The sequence below is a fragment of the Rousettus aegyptiacus genome, unplaced genomic scaffold (assembly GCF_014176215.1).
Source record: "Rousettus aegyptiacus isolate mRouAeg1 unplaced genomic scaffold, mRouAeg1.p scaffold_m13_p_7, whole genome shotgun sequence".
NCBI lineage: Eukaryota > Metazoa > Chordata > Mammalia > Chiroptera > Pteropodidae > Rousettus > Rousettus aegyptiacus.
The window spans coordinates 60,791,405-60,815,871 of record NW_023416310.1 but is presented as its reverse complement, the minus strand read 5'-3'; the positions used below and the strand labels follow the sequence as shown (position 1 = coordinate 60,815,871).

General features: G+C 38.5%; 1 protein-coding gene across 1 annotated transcript in view; it reads right to left on the bottom strand.

Moving 5' to 3' along the window:
• Nucleotides 1-728: 728 nt before the first annotated feature.
• SLC9A4 (solute carrier family 9 member A4) overlaps nt 729-24,467 on the bottom strand; it is a 52,436-nt gene continuing 28,697 nt past the window's right edge. The window contains exons 7-12 of the mRNA XM_016161854.2: nt 23,743-23,813; nt 21,913-22,074; nt 16,490-16,586; nt 11,617-11,748; nt 9,494-9,581; nt 729-3,749 (exon numbers count right to left, since the gene is read on the bottom strand). Of these exons, the coding sequence (XP_016017340.2) occupies nt 3,397-3,749; nt 9,494-9,581; nt 11,617-11,748; nt 16,490-16,586; nt 21,913-22,074; nt 23,743-23,813 (903 nt within the window). The 3' untranslated portion in view covers nt 729-3,396. The remainder of the gene's footprint in view (nt 3,750-9,493; nt 9,582-11,616; nt 11,749-16,489; nt 16,587-21,912; nt 22,075-23,742; nt 23,814-24,467) is intronic.

Here is a 24,467-nt window from a genome sequence, read left to right as displayed (position 1 = left end):
GCTCCCATAGCTTCTAGTGGTCTGACTTCAGAGCCTGAGCTCTGAAATAGCTACATTGATTTTAAAGTCACAACGATCTGAGTGGCAGACATCCAAACAGGTGAGGAGGTCTTCGAGGGGAAGGGGGAGCTTTGCTGTAGGCTGATCAGTACTAAGCTGAAGACCTGAGTTCTGCCACACATTTGCCATAGTAGTCATTTCTTATACAGTGAGGGAAATTCTACCACTGAATTCAGGTGGTGAGTCTAACCCGACATGCTCCCTTCCCTGCCATGACCCTTTAAATTTCTCTAAGAAGAGAAACACAGATGTATATGGCCTTTATGAGCAATATAAAAGCATGAAAGAAGCACAATAAAGTGTCTAGAATCTCATCACTACTTTGTCATAGAAGATCTCCTTCTGTGGCCAGTGGCCAAGGTTTCTTTTTTAGCAGATGGATTAAAGATGGCAGAGCTACCCATGGCATCACCTCAAAGTTGGAGAAGTTGAATAAGAATACTTACCACATCCCAAACACCAGAAAACATGTGGAAAACCTTAAGGAAATCTGCTGCATAGGATAAATACAAGGAAATGCTACTTTTCCCCACTTCGGAATTCACTGAAACCCAAAAACATTCAGCCTAACAACATAAATAGGCTTGAGAAACTAAAAAAAAAAAAAAAAAGAAAGAAAACAAAACAAAACACCAATACAAAACAAAATCTATCTTATAGAGGTAGGATTTTGAGTCATGTGTCTGCTTTTGAAGTTGAAGATAAGAGGACAAATCTGGCTACTGACAGAGAAGATGGATTGCTCAGTGGACCAGAAGTCAGACCTAGGAAGACGCCTCACGTGGGACTCCATTCTCCCCCTGCAGCGAGGAGGGAAAAAGAACCAGATCTTCCTCAACACCCAAGAGGAAACTTTCTCTGCTGATCCGCATGGTTTTTGTTGGAAAAACTCATGATTTGAAACTGATAACCAAGCACACTCCTGGGGCACCTATCACACCCTCAATGAATCCCTAGAGTGGGCTGTCACACTAATGGACTGAAGATTAGATCGCACTGCATTTTGAAACAATCCTGATGACAAACAAAGAAGCCGTTCCACCATGAGCTCTCCAAGTCAACCGGAGCTACTAGGACCACTTGTGCCCTCAACCTGCCTCATCTTTCAAGTAGGAGCTCCGGGGCCACTTACCAGCCTCGAGAAGCCTTGACCAGACAATGTCCAGAGAAACAAAGCCTTCTGGGTAAACATGTCAATTATTGCTCCTTCCAGTTAAAGGGGCAAGTTCCAATCTACTCACAAAATCCTACCACCCTTCTCCCTAATGGTGCCAGAATCTCAGAGTAAAACAGAAGAGTTAGATGACTTCCACTAATTCTTAGACCTTGATAGCTACTCTGGGAAGGGGCCTTTGCAACTTGGACTTCTGGTGTTATGTGCCAAGTCCACTAAGGGACATGGGCCCTCTTCACTTCTTAAGAATCAGCTCTGTATACGGCTTTCAAAAGGTGATTTCTGACGACCCCTCTCTGACTCTATACTTCCATCTGTAGCTGAAAGATGACTCACTGACTCCCTCTCAGGGGACATAAAGTTTTTTCTGAGGCTTTTATTGCTTGTTTGTTTAAACAAAAAGAAAAACCTAGAGACCCCTGGGTCTCATGGGTGCTTCTATCCGTTCAGACCGATTACTGTTATTTGGTAGTATATAATTTTTGTTATAATCCAAATATTTAGACAATTTAAAGCTGTCTTACATTTCAGATTCAGAAGAAGAAAAATAAGTAGGCTCTTTTGGTTGCCATTTCTAACACTGCAGCAGGAACCTGGGCGAATGCCATTCACAAATTATCAGTCTGTGGAAAGTCATATATCCTTTGTTAGTCACCATCACCCATTAGTTTTACTAGAGAACAAGCCCATGTCTTTCAATGGTAAGCAGAGCCTGAAGTGGCACCAGGTAGCTTCTCAAAGGCTCATTTTTTTCACCTTGAAAATAAGAATGTCTGACAACATCTTCTCTAATGTCACTTCCAGCTCTAAAATATCATCGTGACGTCAACATTCATAAATAACTTAACATGTCCAAGCATTATAATAACTTTTAAAAAGGCTAAAACAAATAGAAAAAGGTATAGACAAGAGACAGATTATCTTTCCCTTCTTTTAGACCATGGACTATTGTAGTGGACAAACATGCACATGTGTAAGTATAATTCCCAGATAAATTCCATGATACATCCAGAGTGGTGCAGGGGCATCAAAGAAAAAGGGGATCACTTGATTACTTCTGATTAAGAGGATCAAGGCAGATCTAGGGAGCCAGGTACATTGGATTGTGACCTTTAAAGATGCATGAGATTAAGTCAATTGGAGGATAATTAGAGATGCCAAAAACAGAAATTGATAAAGGATGTAATGGTTAATTGATTACTATAGATTAGAAATTTGGTACAATAAATAGCACTTTATAAATATTTGTTAATCTACGTGTGGCCAGAAGAGAGAGAAGATGAAAAAAGAAGAAGGGAGGATAGATAAAGTCATGTAGCAAAGTTGGTGAGCTGGAGTGTGAGGTTTAAGGTCAAGTTTGGGGACAAGGAACATGGAAAATTAAGTTGAAAAATAGTTTCAATCCCTAGAGCAAAATATTATACCCTACGAATGCATATCTAACAAACACCTAATGCTCATGACATTACTACTAAATAAGCCTGATTATGGCTACTTTGTTTCTGATAATTGTTTTTAAAATAAATATAGTTATTTTATATATTTTTTTCCAGCTATAAGGTAGACAAGCCCATAGTTCATAGATTAATTCTTTAGTCTAGGTCACATCTGTCTTATTGCTACTGATTAAATATAGCAATGTTATGACAAATTTTACCTCTCTTTATAAATATAATTATTGTATAATTATCAAACTCAAAGTAAAATGTATTCTCTTGGGAGGGAGTTCAATCACCTTGTGAAGCCAGCAGCTCACCACATGATCTTGGACAAGGTGTCCTCTTTTGTAAGCTTATGGAGTTGGGCCAGGATATTTCTAGGGGTCCTCTTAGTTCTCCATGAATATTGTCAAGATGAATTACTGACCAATCATGTTGTATCTCAATAAATTGCACGGATCACACACTTGTAGAAATCCTTAGTGAATAATTCCTGGGATTATAAATATCTATCACTCACAGGGAATTATTTACAAAGTATACCCACTAAAAATGGGGCAAAGTATACAAATTTGCTCCCAATCCTCCAAAAAATTCTCCCTGACTCTTATAGATGCATGTCTAATAGCTTCAAAAAAAAGTAAACTCAATAGCTTTCTTCAGGATTCCGAAAACTGTTCTTTCACAATAATAGAAAGCACAGACAAAGCTTGCACACTAAAACTATTTTTTTTGGAGCAAAGGACTGTGGAACCTATGGTAGTCCCTTCTGTGTCTGTGCTCAGTGGACCATCTGGACCCAATTGCTGAGGCCTCCTCCTCGCTCTCCCCTCCAGATTCACGCTCCTCATCTACTACATGAAATAGAGGTTTGGGCCTTAAAGCAACCCTTCGGCTCCCTCCAACACGCTCTTCTTGGCTTGTGTAACTTTGATAGTCAAAGCTGGATGGCTTCTCTCCTCTGCTTAAATTCTTCATTGGGATTATTTCTTGCGTCGGTTGTCTTTCTTGAAATGACCTTGTTCGAGAGTGTGTGTTGAACGTGATCAAGGAGAGTTCTGAATCACTGCCGTCATCTAGGAAAATATGACAAAAAGAGGAAGGAACAAGACCCACAATCAGAGAAAAGACTTACTATCCAGGTGGCAAGAGCCCAGAATGAAACAGCGTCCTTCTTGAGACTCTAGCTCTAACCCTAAACTTTCTGACCAGCACAATTTTCTTTTTTTCATTTTGCTTCCCCAAGCAGGGGAGTAGAATACAGTTAACTCTTCGACATTGTGAGGGTTAGGGGCTCTGACTCCCTGCACGGTCTAAAATCAGTGTATAACTTCTGACTCCCCTATAACTTAACTACTAATAGCCTACCGTTAACTGGAAGGCTAACAGAAAACTGAAACAGTTGATTAATGCGTATGTTAGATATATTATATAGTACTGTAGTTTTACAATAATTTAAGCTAGAGAGAAGAAAATATCATTAGGAAAATCTTAAGGGAGAAAAAATACATTTACAGCACTTGTATGCATTTACTGAAAAAAATCCATGTATAAGTGGAGCTGCGCAGTTAAGACCTGTGTTGTTCAAGGGTCAACTACAAATACATGCACAGTGTTACAGATAAAGAGAAATGCATGGAAACCTGTGTATCAAGCTCATCTCCTTCGGGTAAATAAGGGAATGTTTTTTTTACAAAATCGAAGTGATTGACCTTAAGGCATAAAGATGCTTTGTGTTGTCAGAGACCAATGCTAAACCGAAGGTGACTGGTTCAGTGATATGAAAATGGTTGTTTTATCTCAGTTTCTTGTTTAATCATTGGTTACCAGAAAGCACTAAATCTGAGTTTCATCTTTTTAACCTTAAACTAGCTAATCTTGGAGAAACAGGGATGGGATGTGGGCACAGCAGAGAGCCCTGTGTGCCAAAACGACCATGACCAGATGCTCTCATTTCAAAGGAGGTAAGAGGGTGTAAAGATTGTGGCTGGCACGCATGGCAATGATAATTATTGTAACATTTATTTACTACACTAATCATTTTACATCTCTTATGCCATTTAATCCTCATAATAACCCTGTGTGATGAGGAAAAATTGTGATGCTCATTTTATAGGTAAAGAGGCTGAGGTTTCAAGAAGTTAAGTGACTTTCAGTATCACACAGTGAAGATGGGACCGGACTTTGAGCAGAACATGTCCAGGTGTGCATCTACCGCTCATCAGGCTGTCACCGTCTCTTTTATACATGTCATGTGCAGGTTGGGAGGGCTGCACCATGAAAGGAAGAAAGCCATTGAGTATCTATGTAACATCCGCTCTTGGTGACCTTCCAAATATCTCGGCCATGCCCAGGACACTGCCTTTTCCTTGCTTCACTTGTGCCCATATCCTTGAAGGAATATTTTTCACAAATCTCTTTAATTCTCATTTCCTCAAAATTTTAACTTTATAAATTTCTTTTCTCTTTAAATATTCTCCCGAGAATTTAGAGATTTTAAGAATATTATATTTAAATTTGAAGGCAGGGTTCTTTCTCCCATTCTCTCCTCCCTCTTAATAAAGCAAAGCAAAACAAAACAAAACAAAAACAAAATCCCCAGACCTAGAACTAATAAGCACAGAGGTATATATTTGGCAAAATGTGGTTAGGAGGTAGGACATCAGAAAATTTTTAAATACCCTGTTCAATAATGTTTCTCCAAACTGTAACCAAATTATCCTGAGAAGGTAGCCTGGAAGTTGAGTGGGAGGCAGGAGCCCTCAAGTCTGCCCCCAAGAGCCCAGCCTTCCTCTCACTCCCCTCTTGCTTTCCAACCACTCCTTCTGAGCACATTCCCCCATCAGCAGACAGATTCTGGCCACAGTTTCCTGACCACATTCTGGGTATTGAAAAGTGGGTTCTAAGCACTAGAAAGAGGCTTAGGCAGGTGAGCCGTAGGTTTCACTCAACTTAAGTCATTAGACCTGTCCAGAATGGAAAGAAGCAGTTGGCTGGAAAGTGGAAAGAGGAAGGAGGAAGGAGGAAGGAGGAAGGAGGAAGGAGAAAGGAGGAAGGAGGAAGGAGGAAGGAGGAAGGAGGAAGGAGAAAGGAGGAAGGAGGAAGGAGGAAGGAGGAAGGAGAAAGGAGGAAGGAGGAAGGAGGAAGGGTGGGGACTGTGCTTCGTCCCACTTGCACAATCCCGCTCTGGGTCAGCACCCCAGCCCCACAGTTCCTGGGAGATATCAGTGGAGACCTCCACAACAAAATGTGAATATTAGTTCTTCTATTTGCCACCTGACTGAGAGTCTTAACTTCTAGACATGAGCACCCAGAGGCAAAATGAAGGAGAAATGGAAAGTGCTTCTGCTCAGGACAGGGCAGAGCATAATACTCAGGGACGAAAGTGGACAGGTGACCCAGTACAGTCTTAGCCCCCAGTGAGACCTTCTCCCTGACACCACCCTCTTCACGGTCTTGTTTTGTTTTGTTTTAGTTGTGATTAAAAAAATAAAAAACATAAAGTAAAATTAAGCATTTTAACTATTTTTTCCATAATATTCCGTGTAGTTCTGTGGCACAAAGTATACTCACATTGTCCTGTAACCATCGTCACCCTCCACTTACAGAACTTTTTCATCTCTTCCAGTGTACACAGGTTTTGGCAGTCTCTGGGGTATGAGGGGGATCTAGGCAGGACCTCTTAATTTATAACACTAAGAGAACCCCAAGGACAGAGGAGCCTTGAAAGAGTGTGTGGAGTCCCTCAAAGTAGCAGAGAACTCTCGGGTATCTAAAGCAAGAGATGTTCTAACACTGGAGGCAAGGGAAAAGTGAGGAAGAAAAATGCTCCAAGCCACAGCTTGGTTAACCAGGGACTGCTGTGCGATGGATGTTTTCTCCCTCTGTGTTCCCTCCTAGAGCTTCTCTGGCCAGTCCCTGACCTTGTCCTGGTGCAGAAAGATTTCAAGTTCGGAAAGAAGATGGAGTCAAATTATTGCGCCCGTATACAAAAGAAGAAGTATCTCAGGCATACTCTGTTTATTATTATTATACTTTATAACATACTATACTTCCTTCTCTGATTTCTATTTGTTCACCTAATGAAATTTAGAGCCAGTTAAGCACATTTGAACAACAACAAAAAATTCTTTGGGGTGAAAATTTCATGTCTAGATTAATTCATGTAGAACTGACATTCCTGATGTGCTGTCTTCTTTTCCAAGAGCATCTCTACCTACCCTTGTCAATTCTTCTCTGATATGCCTCAATGGTAATAATAATGATGAGTAATATTTATTACACATTTGCTTAGTTCCAAGTACTGTTCTAAGACGTTTATGTGCATTGACCGGCTTCACATTAGAGCAACACTTTTATATGTGGGAGGTACCAATATTCTCCCCTTTACAGAGAGGAAATGACAGCTTAAGTTTTATGTTTTCTTCACATAAGTCCTGTATATATTTTTTCCCAGGATTTTATGGTTTTACTTAAATATGAATGAGATGCCTTTCAAGGTATTCACAGAAAGGCTAGAACCCTTTACCTATTTTCTTGTTGGATAATGTAAATACATTTCAGATGTTAAACAACTCCCTCTCTAGAATAAGTCCCATTGTGTAAGGCATAGGATTACTTTAACATCCTGCTTTGTTTTGTTTATAATGCTTTGTTTAAGATTTGTACATTAATGCTCAGGTGATGCTCAAATGACCTTGCCTTTTGGTGATCATCTGCTACCTCATCATACGATGTGGATGTTTGTCTCATGAGAATGACTGTGAGACTTTCATGTTATCTATTCACTCCAACAACAGAAATAGCAACAGATGACTTATACCAGGAAGATTTTTAAAAATTAATCTTTTATACACTCTATAACTGGTGCTCTTTTGTTTTGTTTGTTTGCTTTTGTTTGTGGATTAGCTCTTTTATAACGTAATCCTAATTACAAGACTGTGATCCGGGAATGAATTATTAAATCGATGACACAGAAGCGAGAGTCCAAAACTCTTTCGGGATAAATGACTTTAGTACAACAAAGGTGGCATGTCATCTTTTAAAAAAATGGTGCTAGGACAGAAGCGTAACTGTTTAAAACCAATTTGTATCTTAATTTACATGAAGATAAATCTCAGCTGGTATAAAATTAAAATGGGAAAATTAAACTATTAAAGTTCTAGATGAAAAATTTGGGGTAAATGATTTTTTTATTTTTCTATGGAAAATTAAGTAGATTTGATTAATCAGAATCTGAGTGACAAGTATGTCTAAAAGCTAAAAGTTGATTATAAAATGAGAAAATTATTGGCAACAAATGAGCCGATGGATGATATCCTCGTTATACTGAGTTCCTCAAATTCGTTTTAAGAAAGCAATCTAATGGAAAAATCAAAAACTTTCTAAAAAGAAATCTGGTTGCCTCTAAAAATATGAAAAGACATTCAATTGCACTAAAAATAAAGAGGACTTGTATGAAAAGTAAATATGGTACATAACATTTATCCTATCATATTATTCAAAAGTTTGACAACAACCCAGTGATGGTAAAAGGTTTCAGAAATGACCTTTCCTACAGGCTGTTGGTATAAGGGTAAATTTAAATATATGTAATTTTTGACCTAAAAATTTTACTTCCAAGAAAATAATTGGTTATTTGTGTAAAAATCAAGTGATCCAAGGCACTTTTTATATTTCATTGCTTATTTTCACTAAAAATGAGAAATACCTAAAATATTTATTAATAAGAATTTAGCTAAATAAGTTATGGTGTTTTTATATAATTGACTATTATTAAGTCATTAAAATGATCACTACGTTCATATCTATTGACATGGAAATATTATTGGGTGAACTAGACAATTTATAAGTTATAAAACAATAGCTGTACTATGCTTCTTTGTATAATATGATGCTGGTGTGTTCGTGACTTTTTTTTTTTTGTATCAGGCATGAGTAGTGTTGGGATCAGGATGGTATAGTGAGAATTACAGACAGATTACATCGGAGTGTTGGGTTTCAAGTGCTTTTAACTTTCTGATGATTTTCTATACTGATTGATTTTGATTTTACGTCAAGCATGTTTTTAAATCAGAAAAAAATAAAATTTTGTTTTAAAGAATAATTATATTCACTCTTTAAAGATTTAATTCTAAAATCCATTGTGTTTAGTTTATTTGGATTTCCAATGTGATTTTGTCTTAAAATTTCAGGAAAATTAAAATAGAAAATATGGCATATTATATATATTATATGTTACCTTTGTTAATAGAAATCATATTATATACACATTTTTAAAATAACAACTTGGCTTTTGTTAGAACAACAGACAGTTTTAATAATTCTAAGAATTCCACTTAAGAATTAGAAATTAAATGGGAAACATTTAATCAGTAAATTTGAGGGAATTATTTAAGCAAAATTTAAGCAACTTTGGAGAATTCTGCTAATATTTAAACCACGGGTGAAGTCCACAACTTCAAAAAAAAAAAAGTGCTATTTTCTGTTTCTCTAAGACAGAGTTCAACAGTTTCAGACCCTTGGGCTATAGTCGCCTGCTGCCTGTTTTATTATAGCCCAGGAGCTAATATGGTTGCTATATTTTTAAATGGCTGAAAAAAATTAAAAGAATATTTCATGACAAGTAAAAATGACATGAAATTCAAATTTCAGTGTTCATCAATAAATTTCTGAATTAGGTTAATAAAAATGTTTTCTCTCTTATCATATAAGTGCCTATGTAATAGTCTTGATTTTGCATATTAACCCACAAGCTCTCAAATATTTACCATCTGACCCTTTCCAGAAAAGGGGAAGTGCCACCAGGCACGCAGGTTACCTGTGAATTCACCAGTTCTGGTGTCTCTTCTCACTGGCAGAGAATTGTTACAGGGAAAGGAGAGGTAGCGGATGTTTTTGGTACCAGCCTGTGGGAAACAAGTAGAAATAATAGCAGAGTTAGCTACTGCAACCTGGAGTTTCAGGTGGCAAACAATGTGAAGGACACAGACTTATCCTCTGGCCTCCTGCTTAGATTATGAACTTTTGGTTACTTTTGTTTAAAAACAAAACAAAACAAAACAAAACAAAACAAAACAAAACAGAATGCTTCAGCCTTTAATATGTATTTCCCTTCCCTCTCATGATAAAATGGACCATTATAAACCTCTCAAATTTACTTCCACAGCCACACTGAGATCAGGGTACAGATGAGGGTCTCTCCAGAGCCAACCTCCATCTAGAAGGCCCAGTATGGCTGATTCGATATGGCCTCAAACAGAATAGTTTGGATGCACAGGGGGTGATATGAAGGTAAAGCCCAAGCATCATAGCAAAACAAATTCTTCCCTATATCTTCTTGGGAGAGAAGGAAACTTCCTAGCATTGGGGGCCCCCATCCACAGAGGTCCCTTGAAATGCTTAGTGCTTGGCCGTCGTGGAGTCTGGTCTGGACTCAGCCCAGCAAGCATGTTCCAGTCACGGACACACCCTGGAAGGCAGTTTGCTGCCACAAATCCCACGGACAGTCCCCTTGGGTTCCTCAGGCCTAAGACCCAAAGAGGGACTCCCAGAAAATACAGGACATCACTTGTAAAATACTTAATCTTTTAGCAGGAAATGAAATGGGACATTTCTTGCAGAGTTCTTAATCTTTTTAGTAAACCTAGTTAAGTTTTATTTACTCCTTTCTTTGGGAAAAAGGCCTTTTTCCTCAAATCTTGATAATTGCCCCAAAACTGATGACTCAGATCCTCTGGCTATTGATAAGTGTCATTGGCCTACTGTTAGCAGAAATCGCATAAGGCCAGGTAGGGCTCTTAGAGTCAGAGGGGAGGGTTCTTTAGGCTAAAGTTGTTTTTACTCTTTAAGAAATATATTAATCAAGCCTGTTTCCCTTTACTTACTTAATTGGCAAATCAATAATAGAAAATTAATAGATATATAATTTAAATAACAAGTTTGTATCTTCTTTTCTTTGTCTAGGGACTGAGGTGGCACTTCTGCAGGAAACCTAAGACCATGTTCTGAGACAGAGAAAGAAAGAGCTCCATGAAACCCCAATAGGCAGGGACTATGACCATTCTCAGATGGAAGCAGATATAGAAGAGACCATCCTTCCCTTAACATCCACACTAATAATAAGAGGGTTCATGGCTCTTAGAAAAGAGTTAGGCAGGAAAGTTAGGGGGTTTCAGGTCTGCCTGCAAAGCCACTGAGGTCATCCTATTCTAGAAAGGGACTGCCCTAGTCTGTCCACAATTAAGCAAGCCAGAAGGCATTTTTGGGCTAAAAGTAACTCATAGAAAGAAACAAGAGCATAAAATTGGGTACTAGTTTTCGTCAGTCACCTGCACCTGCTCAATAAAGATCCCAAAGATCTTTAATTTACCTGAGCCTCATTATACCATCATTATAATAGATGCATATGCCCAGAAGTTCATTAATAACATTATAACACACTGAATTCTAGGAACGAACATGAACAGAAAGCAAATGATGAATCATTGAATCCTGCCCATCTTAGTTGGCGATCAAGGACGCCTACTCCTCTAAGAAAAGTAACCACCCACAGCAAATAGGGATAAAATCCCCAAAAGCTTTGTTACCAGGCTTTTGAGCCATGCTTCTCTTGCTCAGGCCTACTTCCACATCTGGAAGTGTACTTCCTCTTCTAATAAAGTTTTTCTTTTCTGCTATATTTCAATGTCTTGCTCAATTTTTTGTTCAAGATATCAAGAACCTGGACAATGTGCCAGGAGAAGAACTCCATACTCTGGTAACACAGAGGGACACCCAGACAGGGATACCCAGAGAGGACTGGGACCCACGTATGATGACCCATACCCTCTTGCCTTGTATTTTCCTGACAACAAGATGGTAGTTTTCTTTGTTTGTTTAAATGTCTATGGTAGCCACAGGAGGAGGCCCAGTGCATGGGTGAGGCACCAGCCCCCACCTTACCGGCCTTCCCCATGGCAGGCTGTGGCCTTTCCTCATGCTCTCCCGCAAGGCGTTCTGGCGGCGGCTCAGGATCTCTTTAGCTTGCTTCTCGCTTGTTTGGGGTTTGAGGTTGTATTTGTTGTAGGACAGTGTCTGTAGAAAGACAGAATGGCAAAGATGTAAGAACAGCTCCAATACAAACTTCAGTCTCAGGAAGCAATGGAAATGTCATGAGTTAAAATACTCCTAGAGTGAGAAGACCAAGCAGAAAAGTCTAGGACCGAGGCCACCCCTCTCAGGACAGATCTGTGGTTGGAGCCTAAGCCTCTGGCCCACAGAGCAATGCTATCCATCTGTACTGTCCTTCTATCACCCTAAAACACCCACAGATTTTGCCTTCCCCATGCATGCTTTCTTTCCCAGGTTGTGTTTTCCATTCTAAGCCAGTGGTTACTTAGTGTTTGAATTTAATGGGTCAGGAAAATGTCGAAATAACTTTGAGAATTTCTATGAGGTTGCTTTGTTTAATTTTTTACCAATTAAAGGTACATTTTTTTTAAAAGCAACCAATTACCATCACCATCATCAGTTCAAAGAAAAGAGGCCTTTTAATCAAAAATAGTAGGAAAGACATCATCCTGGAAAAATAACAATCCTTCAAAGTGAATCAGATTAGCTTTATGAAAAATTCTTGCCTTATCTTTACCCAGGCCAGTGAAAACCTGTCTTAAACCATAGGCCAACATCAGTTCTCAGATGTTTGCAAAGTGCTTAACGAAACTTCTCTCACGTCTTTTCACTCAAGGTTCACCTGTGAATATCCTGTCTCTCCCGGGTCTGTAGGGCCCATTGGATAATAGGATCGGACTGCAGGCTTGATCACTCTTGGTTCACACATGCTTTAATAAAGATAATCAGTTCAAAAGTAAAAGAGGAAAGCTCTATGTGCTGGATGCCACAGTAGACATGGAATTTTAAAAAATGAATAATTTAGAATTATGGTCTTCAAAAGGCTTATAGCCTACTGAGGGGGTTAAACAAATAAGCATATACTATTATGTGCTCCAGTAAGTGATAAGATACCAGGGTCTGTAGGGAGTTGTAGATGGACAGGCAAAGGGCACACAATCCAAAAAAGAGCAGGAAAGTTGCCTCACATGGAGCCGAGTCTTAGAAGACGAGTGGAAGAAGGAACACATGAGATATGACATAGCTGTAAAACAACTGTGGAGGAGAGAAGAGGGGACACTGGAGCAGAGCTGGGAATTTATTCTCATGGGAGAACGACAAACATTATTCAAAGTATAGTTAGAAATGAGACTGGAGGTGCAGAAAGGACCGGAGACAATCTGTCAAGGGAGATGATATCCTCTAGACCAAACGCACGCCGATGATCCCAATATGAGAAAAATAAAATACTAATACTTATATTTCAATTTATTTTTATAAAAATGCAGAAAAGATTAAGCTTTATTAGTATTTAATGTGTGAATTTATGCTAGACCCTCACTTGGTCATTATATGAGGTGGTCAGGTTTCCTGTCAGAACAGAAAAGGGAGTTTGTAACAAGGAGGGTCTGAAAACTGTCTTCATTGGTTTCGTTGGTGTTTAGTCTATTGTTCATGTTTTAGTATATATACATCCCGTTAAGTAGATCTGTGGGCTTTATTATCTACTAACTCAATAACAGTTAACTAGTCCTCTCAAAATAGACAATTGTCTAAAATAGTTCCATAAAGAAGGCACAGGTTGGGGGTCAAGGGAAAATGAGAAATTAGTAAAGCCTACTTTCTCCTGCTGCTGATCGATCTTTACCAGCGATACTTGACAAATTAACCAGTCTGGCAAGAACTTGGCCCAAAACAATTGAATCTTGAAGCCAGTTCGAAATATGAATTTTTATCCAGCATCACCAATGATGGACATATACATTGAGATATGAAAGAATCACATATGACACTGTCATGAAAAATATTTAAAAAGTAAGCTAGAATATGGAGACAAACTTTTATAATGTTTATGCAAAATAAACAGTGTGCATGTGTTTACACACACATGTCCATAGATGTGAATATAAACATACATGTGTATGTATATAAGTATATTGCTAAGATGAATTTCCAGCACCTAGATTTGAAGGGAGGCTGTACTTTAAGGAAAATTTGGACATTTTTTCCCCTATTTCATTTCATACCACATCATTCATGTGCTTGTCTAATTTGCCTATCCACAAGGAGCATAGTAGGTCCTATGATATAATATATATTCAAGTTTCTTTCCTCTCCTTCCTCCTTTTCTGCCCTGTAGTAAAGGAACTGGCGACTGTTTAAAGTCTGTATTTCCCACTAAAATTCGAGATCTATGGAGAAAGATGTGTGTCCTAGATGTACATTAAGTCTTCGCTGAAAGGAATTAAAGTTGAATAAATGCTTTTCCTCCTTTGGAAGTATATAGAAATTCTGAGTGTGACTTGACCATTTAAGCTATCCCAGGGACTGCCCATCAATCTCTGACATATCTGTAGGTTCTGGGCTGAGGCCAGTTCCTTCTCTTGCAAATTTAGAAAGAGTCTTTCTCAATCTCAATCCTTGCTACGTTCCAGAAAGTTTCTGCTGTGGATGTTCCACTGGGAATCTCTAGAGGTTACTTCAGCTTCCTTGCCAGTGAAAATCTTGGACTGGATGTGCTGAAGGGTGTGGCTTCAGATGGGAGTGACCAGAACCCCCCCAAAAAACAGATCTAGCAGGACCAGCTTAATTTCAGACCAACTGTGTATTAGCATCTCCCAAAGTCAAATCCTGAACTCATTCCAGCCAGGCCCCAAAGTGACTCCTGACTCCCAAGATGTCCTCTTCCAAGCTGTGGACTGTGAGAAATGCCCCAGCTTCCATGGGAGTCCTATGCCCTATCACCCAAGCTATAAGACTCTAAGTGTCACCTTTTGAGACAATCCTCACAGTGGTAAGTTGTCCACTAGAAGCAAAGCAGACAGACAGTTGCCCTGAGTAGCATGTTTAGAGCAGTTTTCCCTTTAAGAGGACAGTGCTGGAGGAGATGGGTCATATGACCCATTAAAAGACAGAGTGAGAAAGGAAAGACAGGAAGGGGAAGGCCGGATGAGCTTCACTCTCTCAAAGTAACAAAAGTGGAGGCAAAAGCCACATTGGAGGCTTGGAAGGCCCTCTGTTTATTATTCATGTTCTCCCTTGACCTGTTTGCTAATTTGAGGGATACTGCATACCTTAAAGAGAGAAACCTGGAGGACAGACTGAAAAGGTACACCGATAAATGAAGAAGAAAGGTGGGTATCTGAGAATTGTCATAAAAGGAAAAGATGTATTTGATTAAATCAAAGTTTCAGGAGAACTCACGCACTTCCCCCAGAAATGTCCCTACTATGCCCTTTGGTCTGGTTCTCAAGTGTCAGTATAGACTCCATCCCATCTTCCAAAATTGAGAGATAATATGCCTAATATGTCTCTTTTTATTGAGGCTTTCAGCATTGTGCTTTCAACATTCTAATTTAAACCATCTCAATTTTCTGAGCTCCATTACAGCCAATCAGATTGAACAGCGGCTCTCATAAGAATCCAGGTGCGATCTGGTGGGGGAGGGGGGACAGTTAACCTCGTTTTAGATTGTGCTGGAGTCCCAGAATCTCTATGTCCATTTCTGGACCTTCCTTTAAATTCAACCTTCATCAACATGGGGATGGGCTGTGGCTCTCAACAATCTAATCCACATTCCTCAAACCAGGAAGTTCTTAACTATTTATCTAAGGCAGAATGTGATAGTGTCACTGAAATAGTTTCACTTGGAATGGTTTGAAAGCCGTTGAATTTACTCTAAGCGTGCTATGATTGATGCTGACCTATATACCTTCTGCAGGTGCAGAGCCTTTTGATGTCACAGTCACCTTAATCACTGACCTTTGCAAATCAGGAAGCCAGAAAACATTCACTTTCACTGGATCATGTCAGTCTAGAGTCATGGAAAGAGCCCTGGGTAGGCAGTCGGAGGACCTAGGGTCCTAACTTAGATTTGTTTTGTGAGCTTAAACAAGTCAGATAAACAACTCCCCTAACCCAGGCATCTCCCATTTGAAAATGAGGAGCTTTGACTAAGACTTTTTGGTCCCATCAAGACTATGATCTATGACACAGCCACACACACCAAGTTCATTAAATGAATTCATTTATAATTACACTCAAGAATTGAGATGTTCCATTGAAACCTCAAACTTAAAACAAAAACAAATACAAAAACAACCTTAATTAAAGGACACAAGTTTACATGTCATTTGACTAAATCAAAGTTTCAGGAGGACTCACCCACAGTCCCGGAAATGTTCTTCCTACACCCTTTGGTCTAGTTCCTAAGTGCCAGTATAGACCCCTTACCTTTTTTTTCTAAAACTGAGAAATGGCATGCCTAATACATCTCTTTTTATTTAGACTTTCAGCACTGTAGTTTCAATATTCTAATCTAAACCATCTCAATTTTCTGAGCTCTATTACAGCCAATCAGATTGAGCAGTAACTCTCATCAGTGTCTTGGTGCCATCTTTCTTTCTGCAATATAGGGGATAAGCTCCACCACATGTCCATCTCTGGAGGGAGAGGGAGACCTGCTGGATTGGGAAAGCAGGATGCAGGGCTAAGGGCAGCCTGACCCCTAGGGCCAGCAACTGGATTTGCATTTCTTTTTATACCACTGGTGCCAATTTTGCAGCAGAAAAGTAACAATTAACTTTCTGTTCTCCAAACAAGGCAGGGAGAAAGTATTCAGCAAGAAAGCTGCTTTAGAGAGGATAATGTGACCAAGAATTGATTCCTGAAGGAGAACTGGTTTCAAGAAGAGGCAACAGGGACAAATCAGATGGCTTATACACACCCTTCGTCGAACTTGGTACATGTTGCGTGTCAGAATGTCCCTCATAGACTCCACATCTTCAGGGGAAAGCCTTTTGATCTCTTGTATCCTGTGGGCCCTGGAAACATCATTGGAAGAAGGCAAGCATTATTCTTCCATATTGGCAGGAGCGCCACAAAATTATCAGTGTACTTGTGGGAGTTCTAAGTTCCAGAACCCCTGTTTTTACATAATCTTTCCTATTGTTTTAGTAAATTCATGCGACTTGTCAGTATGTGTGTCTTGACCTACATTTTGAAAATATAGTTTATTTGCCTTTACCCTTTATAGGAAAATATTGTAACTCATTTTTAAATAGAGGTTTAATGTGGTGACAAACCACATTGTCTTTTTCCTCCATATCTGTTATGGACATATTTGCAAAATATGATAAAAACTAATTATTAGAAAATAAAATTTTTGAAAAATATCATAGAATGCAAACCATATGTTTTATTCTTAGATTCAACAGAAATAGGATTACTTAGTCAAGGCTGACTCTTAGTTAAGTTTGTATTATTGAGGACAGGTAGGGGACAAACTGCTCACGTATCACATTTTGAGTAGCATTGAGATACTAGAGTATTAAAATTTTATAAGTACGTTTACGAGTACATTTATCTTAGAATTGTCCCTTTAAAGATTTTATCTTCGGATAAAGAATAATCTTAAGAAACTAGTATCACATTTTACAAGGAAAATTAGACCATTTTCATCATGAAAAAGCCAGCCCAGTTCTGAGACGCTGGGAACTCTGTGCAATTCTAGAAACAGTTGACTGCTCACTGTCTTGGCACTGACCAGCTGCCCATAGCTTCCTTTCACCATGAGCACCCTCCCCCAAGACGGTTCAAAAACCAAGTCATGCCCAGGTTAACAGTCAATGCACAATTGTCCTCTGAGGACTTCAAAATCATGACATTGTTACATGCAGAATTCACATGTGACAAATATTTTTTATTTCAATCATTTTAATTTAGTGAAGGTAATTTCTAAAACTTTTTACTGCATGAGTAATATATATTTACTGTTGAACACATGAACTAAAGAGAAAACTAAAGAAAATTAAACCTATCTTTAAAAAAACCTTTTTTAATACTATGACCCCCCCCCCCACCCTTAACATCTTAGTATAAACCCTTAGAATTTTGATTTGTTTTTTTCCCTTTAGCTGCATCTCTTCTGAACTCATAAGAGTGCTACTGTGCTCATATCCACTGGCAAAGGTCTTAGTTATTAGTTTCAATACAGGTCACTTTTTTTATTATGACCAATTTTATTTCATAATACAGGCCACTTTTAACGTATTTTTTCCTAAACATTAGCAGCAATATAGCTATAAATAGCAAGAAAATTTTGTAACTAGTGTAAAATGGGTAAAATATTTTTAAGGACTTAGATACTGGCTATCACAGTATGCCAGAATTTGTTTAGCGATGCTATCTGTACACTAACTAATGTCTTTTTTCCATTATCGAAATTAGAGTTTCCATATATCAGAACTGCAAATGCCAGCACTATTGATATTTAGTCACCACCCTTGTTGATCTACACATTATTAGAAGGGCATTTCAACCTGTTTAAGTGTCTTTCAAATAAAATCTATTCCTGTTTAGATACACCCACACATTCCCACAATCAGAAATAACAGCTAATCAAACAGTTCCATTTTCTGTGTGCATAATAAAACAACCAAATATGAAAAACCACTGATGAAGGAAATGGTCAAGTTAAACTTAAGACAGCAGTAGATTTAACATGGCACACTCCCTAGTTTATGATTGACCATGATGGGAAGGTCCACTCAGGCTGCTGGTCTGGTGTATAACAGAGGTATCCCAAAGGCATCGCCTCTCATCCACAGCAAGAAGCTGCAGCTATAAAATTATACAGACAAATTAATTACTTGGGCAAAGTGATACCTGGAGTTTTCTACAGGCCACTCTGTTAGCAAAATCATCTCTGAAATAATCATATTGCGAGCATAGGAAATATATGATCCTTAGAAAAACTGAAAGTTAATAATTTCTAGGTCAAAAAAGTAAAATGAGAAACTTAAAGACACTTATTACTGGAACATTCATTCATGATCCATAAAAGAAATCTCTGTTGCCCTAAATAAAAGTCCTATGATGATTTCACGGCTATTAAAATCAAACTGTGAAAATCTGATTCTAAAAATATCTGAATAAAAGGTTCACTTTCCTCTTAAATTTTTTAAAAATCAGATGCTATAAAAATGTAAAAAGAGGCTTCAGTTTTAAACATAACAATGTAGATATGAAATCTTATAGATGCTATATTCATATCATAATTTGAATCCCCCACAAAATCAAATACTACACCCAGATTCATGTAGAAGAATCCGCCCTCTTTTAAAAGCTTAATACACGAAATCTGTGGGAAACGTGTGCTAAGGTGACTCAGGAAGATGCCCACTGAGTACACAACGGAGCCAACAACTCTTCTGTGAGTGCAGGTGCCTTCCTTGTGTCTTTTTAGAAAAGTCACCAACACGACCAGCATTTAGAATGAGTGAAGAATGGCAGAGGAGAGGCCTGGGTCCCCATAACACAATGTCCCATTATGGAATAAAAATGGCACGGGAACCTTCATTTCAGGGTGTTTGTTGTAAGAATGCATTAAAGTAAACATACACCTGTCGATACGTGATCAGTTTAAAAATTCTTAAACTACACTAAATTACTTTATTACTTTATTTTTATAAATGGCATGTAAAATCATTCAGTAGTTTTTAAATATGATATTTTGAAGTTGTGTAGTTATAGTTTGCTATGCCTCTAAATTTATAAATATTTCAGTGTCTCTTTAATATTAACCATTTTTTTTAAAGCTTTCTCACTTTTAATCAGTGTTAACCTCTATCTTATGATATGTCTGAGAGCTTATTACTCACTGGTTAAATGAGGTGCCTCATGATTAAAATAATACTTCAAATGCATACTCTCACTTATTTTAAGGGTCAAATAAAATAACGCATGTCAAAGTAATGAAATTCCATCAAATCGACATCAACAGCACTGTGTTATAGACAGCTTTTAGTGGGAATATTCTCCTGAAGGTCAGAGTTTGGAAATTTAAACCCCTTGTAGAACAATTGCTTAAACTTCTGAAGAAAAAAAATATATGTGCATTTTGCTGTTATCATTTCATACAGAATAATAAAAAATGAGCTGAGTACACACTTCTTTTTCCTATTATTGTATAAAGGTTTGTTTACTAAGAAATTAGCTGCTTTGATCTCAGGAGAGGAATTCCTTTTTGCTTGATGTCCTACCGATTTCTGATGAGATCAAATAAATGCAATTTAAATATAAAACTTGTATTAAATATCAGTTTAAAAATTCTCCTCTCCCACCCCAGTTAACTGGCTTAGGCTATGGGTAGAAAAAAAATGTATCTCTAATCTACAAGGTTCTCTTATTAATCTTGAATCAATGTCTGAAAAAGTGTCTGAAAAAATAATTGACTCAACAGAAGGCCCCTTTCCGAATTGAGCTGGCTTACAAATTGCCTTGAGGTCAGAAATGAGGGCAGCTGTTTATGACCCAGGCAATGTAATATGGAGATTTGAGTTATGTTTTAGCACAGCACAGGTTGATTCCCATTTGAGATAAGCACCCCTACATTCCTGGACCAAGTGCTCACATACCTTGTAAGCCAACCAATTGAGAAAGCTCTGATGGTATAAGCTGCCTGAACCTGTCTAGCCCTCCTGCCAGGCCCTGAGTTAATTTCCATTCATCCTTCAGTGAACAGCTCGACCGCATGGGGACCAGAAGATTTTCACCTCTCATGCTCTCAGAGCTCCCTATACTTTAGAGTTGTATATTTGTGACCTTTTTTATTAACACGTTCTTTTGTATTAATGTCATGACCTTGCTAAGGTAGGGTCTCCATGAAGGCAGGGACTGTGTCTGCTTTCACATAACAGATGCCTAAAGACAGGGCTGGGACCAAGATGACACAAGTGAGGTGCTTGCCTCTGGTGAGGGGACCCCAAAGAATTCAGTAATCAAGTTAAGTAGAATTTGAATGTAGTGCCTTAGACAATAAAGGTCAATGAAAAAAAAATCCATGATTAAAATGATAAAATATCATCATTTTAAATAAAGACAGGATCAATAGTACTGATTTTTCCTCTGCCTCAGGCTCTACTACGGCACTGCCAATTAATATTTGTTAGCACATTCTCGATTTAGCATCAGAAGTTTCCTTAAAGCTCTAGCTAGGATGGGCAGCACCAAAACAAACAAACAAACTACAAAACAGTCTCACGGAAAAATAAGACAGAAAGCTTTCTGTTTATACCACAATGGCCCCAGGGACTTTGCTACTTTAAATTTTCCCTGGCTGTTTAAGAAAGATGATGGTGTTTCTGATTTATTAGCAAGTAAGGGGTGAGAAATAACAGTCAGACATTAGCGACAATTTATTGGTATCTATTCTTAGCTCTTCTCTCAATTTGCTTTTCAAACATGAGGACATAATTAAAGCTCATTAGCAAGTGTCCTTACTGGCTGAAGATGACAGGATGAAGGAACTGGTGATCCTTTTCCTAAATATACATTCAGAAACATTTTCCCAATTCATAAATTGTTCCTCGGAAGAAATCTGAGCATCTTTGGTGGGGTGGTGAATTAATTCTTGTAATATTGAAGGGGCTCTTGTTGAATGTTCAAGAGTTAAAGCAGCTTTCAAAATTGTCTTGCCAGCTCTTGGGACAATTGATTCCCAGATGCTCTAATAGAAGAATTATGCTTCAAAGCAATCATCTTCTGCTAGTGGTGGGCTTAGATGCAGCCTTCTCCTCCCTGCACCCTGCCTCCACACCAATTTCCTAAGGCCCTCTGTGCTACAGGAAGCCAGTCCCTTCCCACAACTAGTCCAAGCTGGTCTCACACAGACTCATAGCAAATCTTACAATCTCACACAGATCTTTGCCTTAGACACAATCACAAACAGAGCTTTCTCTTTAACTACCACCAACTACCACACCTCATGGGAAAATGCATCGGTGGAATTAGCAGGATCAAATGAACAGGGGTTAAAAGGCAGAGATTTCTAATCTGGAAGAGAAAGAGAAAGTCTTGTAAAATAGGCTATAAGTTTAGAAATTCACTTGCTGCTCCTTCCCAAAGGAAGCTGTTATACCACTACAGTAGGCAAGAAAGTAATTTTTTGCTAGAAAGTAATTTTCAGAAACTAGGTGGAACAAGTTGAGCATGGCCGGGCTACAAAACGCCAAGCCTTAGATCACCTTCTGTTTTTTGTGACTCCTTCCTCTTATTTGTGCCTCTCCCCACCTTTAAGTGAAACAAAGTGTTAGTGCCCTTTGGAGTTCTGACATTGAAAGTCTAGATCATAGAGCAAACGTGACTTACTGTTGGGATATGGAAAAGGCTGTGGAACTTAGTATCCCAGTCTCCACCATCTCAATAGCCTGTTTCATTTCCAGCTTCTTGTACAAAGAAACGATGCTTGATTTGGGCAGGTTCTTTCGGATTAGGATTTTCCGTAAATATCTATGATCAAACTTCTTAAACCTGAAAATGAAAACCAACATTTTGGGGATGTTTAAGCCCAGTCCATATTATGAGTATGTGTTTTTCTTAAAACAAGTAACTACTTAGCTTTAGTCTGAAAAACACCCAGACAGCACCTGGAATTCACAGCCTTGGAATACATTTTTTTTTTAATCATAGAATTTATACGTTTTTGTTTAAATGAAGAAAGAATGTCTTACTAGCATGAATATATTGAAACTCAACTAAACAAAAGGAAGGGACAAGCTGCGATTAGGGCAAAAAGTGTGCGTTAAGTAAGGAGTGGGGGAGGCCCAGCGCAGGTCCAATTACAAGAGAAGAAATGAGGGTGCTGAGGCTTTTGTACAAGTGTTTCATTCTAATAGCTCCTAACAGTAGCAGCTGTACTTGCAGTAATACTGGCCTATCCAACCAGAACCTAGAAGTTTAAATGGCCCTATGGTTTACAGTACTTTACCCATTATGCTGTGCATTATTTTCAATCCTGACAATTAAAGGGGAGTGAGAGCCAACATGTATCTTGACAGTCTGAATGATGGAGAATATGACTAGGCTAGATGCTGATGGCTGCTGATTATCGCAGCAAACCTTTCGCTGACCCATTAGACTGAGCTGCACACATGCATTGGTGCCTTAAGAGTCAGCCACATGTTCGAAGTAGAAAATTCAACACTTCCAATCATTTTACATTCAAAGGGTAACTTGTCTGCCTGCTTTACTTTCTGGAGGGGAACAGAAACTCCTTGGGCTGCTGGCTTATTATCTGGTGATTGGGTTCCTGGATGGATTCTTTATCAGTCAAGTCTCCTCTGGGTTTAACAGACTGTGAATACTTGAGCTTTGTGCTCTATGTTTGACACATACCAGGCCCACTCTTGCTCCAATTGAGTCACCCCCTTAGCCTTCTAGTTTTCCGCCTTGCTTTACTAGTGGCTATTGTTCCTGCTTATCTCTCAGCCCACCGTCATCGACTCCCCAACCATCAGGGCTTCTCTGACACTGACACACTGTGCTCACCTTGACCTTGTACTGTTCAACTCCAGTAGTTGCCATTGTCCTTGTCTTATTTGTCACGTGACTTCTCTTGATGCACTAGCGGGTTATTTCCTCCATGCCCTCTATGTCGTGAGAGCCACCTGCTTCTCTTCCAACCTCTCTATAGACTTCTTCAAAGGTCTATAGACCCTTCCTCTCCTTCACGTGTCCCATAGGAATTGGAGGCTTCTCAAAGTCCTGTCCTCAGTCAGCTGCCTTCTTAACACTCTTATAGAGACTTCACCCATGTCCCTAGCTTTGGTTACCACTCACTTATAACTAACAACCTTTATCTCCAACTGTGATCTTCCTCTTAAATTTGAGACTAAATTCTAAAAGGGGGATGGATATATACTTGCCATATCTTAAACAGAATCTGTTATGAAACTCTGAACATTCTTCTACAGTGTATATATTTAACCACAGCATTGTTATCTCCCTAGACTCCCTACCTGGAAATCCAAGAGTCACTTTCATTTTCCACCTGCTTCTTCATGGCATGGCTCCCTTTGTCCTCCTGGTCCCCTTCCTTTAGATTCTTTCTATTGTTATGCTCAGCTTCCAACATAAACTTTTGTGCTTCTCCACACCACAAAGACCCTTCCTAGGTAGGGAAACCCTCTGTCTCCTTACTTGTCTCTCACTTGGTAGTGGTTCCATTGCCCACACACATCTTCAACTCCAGCCTTCAAATGATCCATCAGCTGCCAAACCAAACACAGGAGAATGAGTGACGGTGAAACATTAACTCTAAAAGGCACACAAGGAAAGCTGACATACTTTGGAAAAACAAAGGAGGCCTTCATATCCTGGAACATATCTTCTTATCTATCACTCTGTTCATGCAACTGAAACTTATAATGCCTTCCATAGTAATTCAGCTTAGTTTCATGAGTCAACAGACTCTGTGGCTAAGTTTCTTAATAATACCCATAACTTGCAACAAAAACAGGGTACCTGCCATTTCCTTTGAATAATGTTTCTAGAATGATCTAGGAGATTCCTCATTACTAAAATCACATGGATATGAAGACTAATAATTAACTGTTACTTTTAATTTCATTGCAAAAGAAAATATTATGCCAGTATTCAATTTATTACAGTTTCTGGAAATGTAGTCTTACAGAAATTTTAGTATAATAACACATAATAACAAAATCTATCTATATACCTTATATCCTTTCTGATCATTCTATCTCAGTATTTACATTTCATCATCCAAGCCAATAATACTTTATTCACTTTATCCAAATTGTGTGTAGGAATTTAGGGGGAAAAATACAATCTCTTCAAAGTTTATGAACTAAATTTCAAATAATTTAAATTTGTATTCATAAAGTTCATTCTGGCTTCTAAAT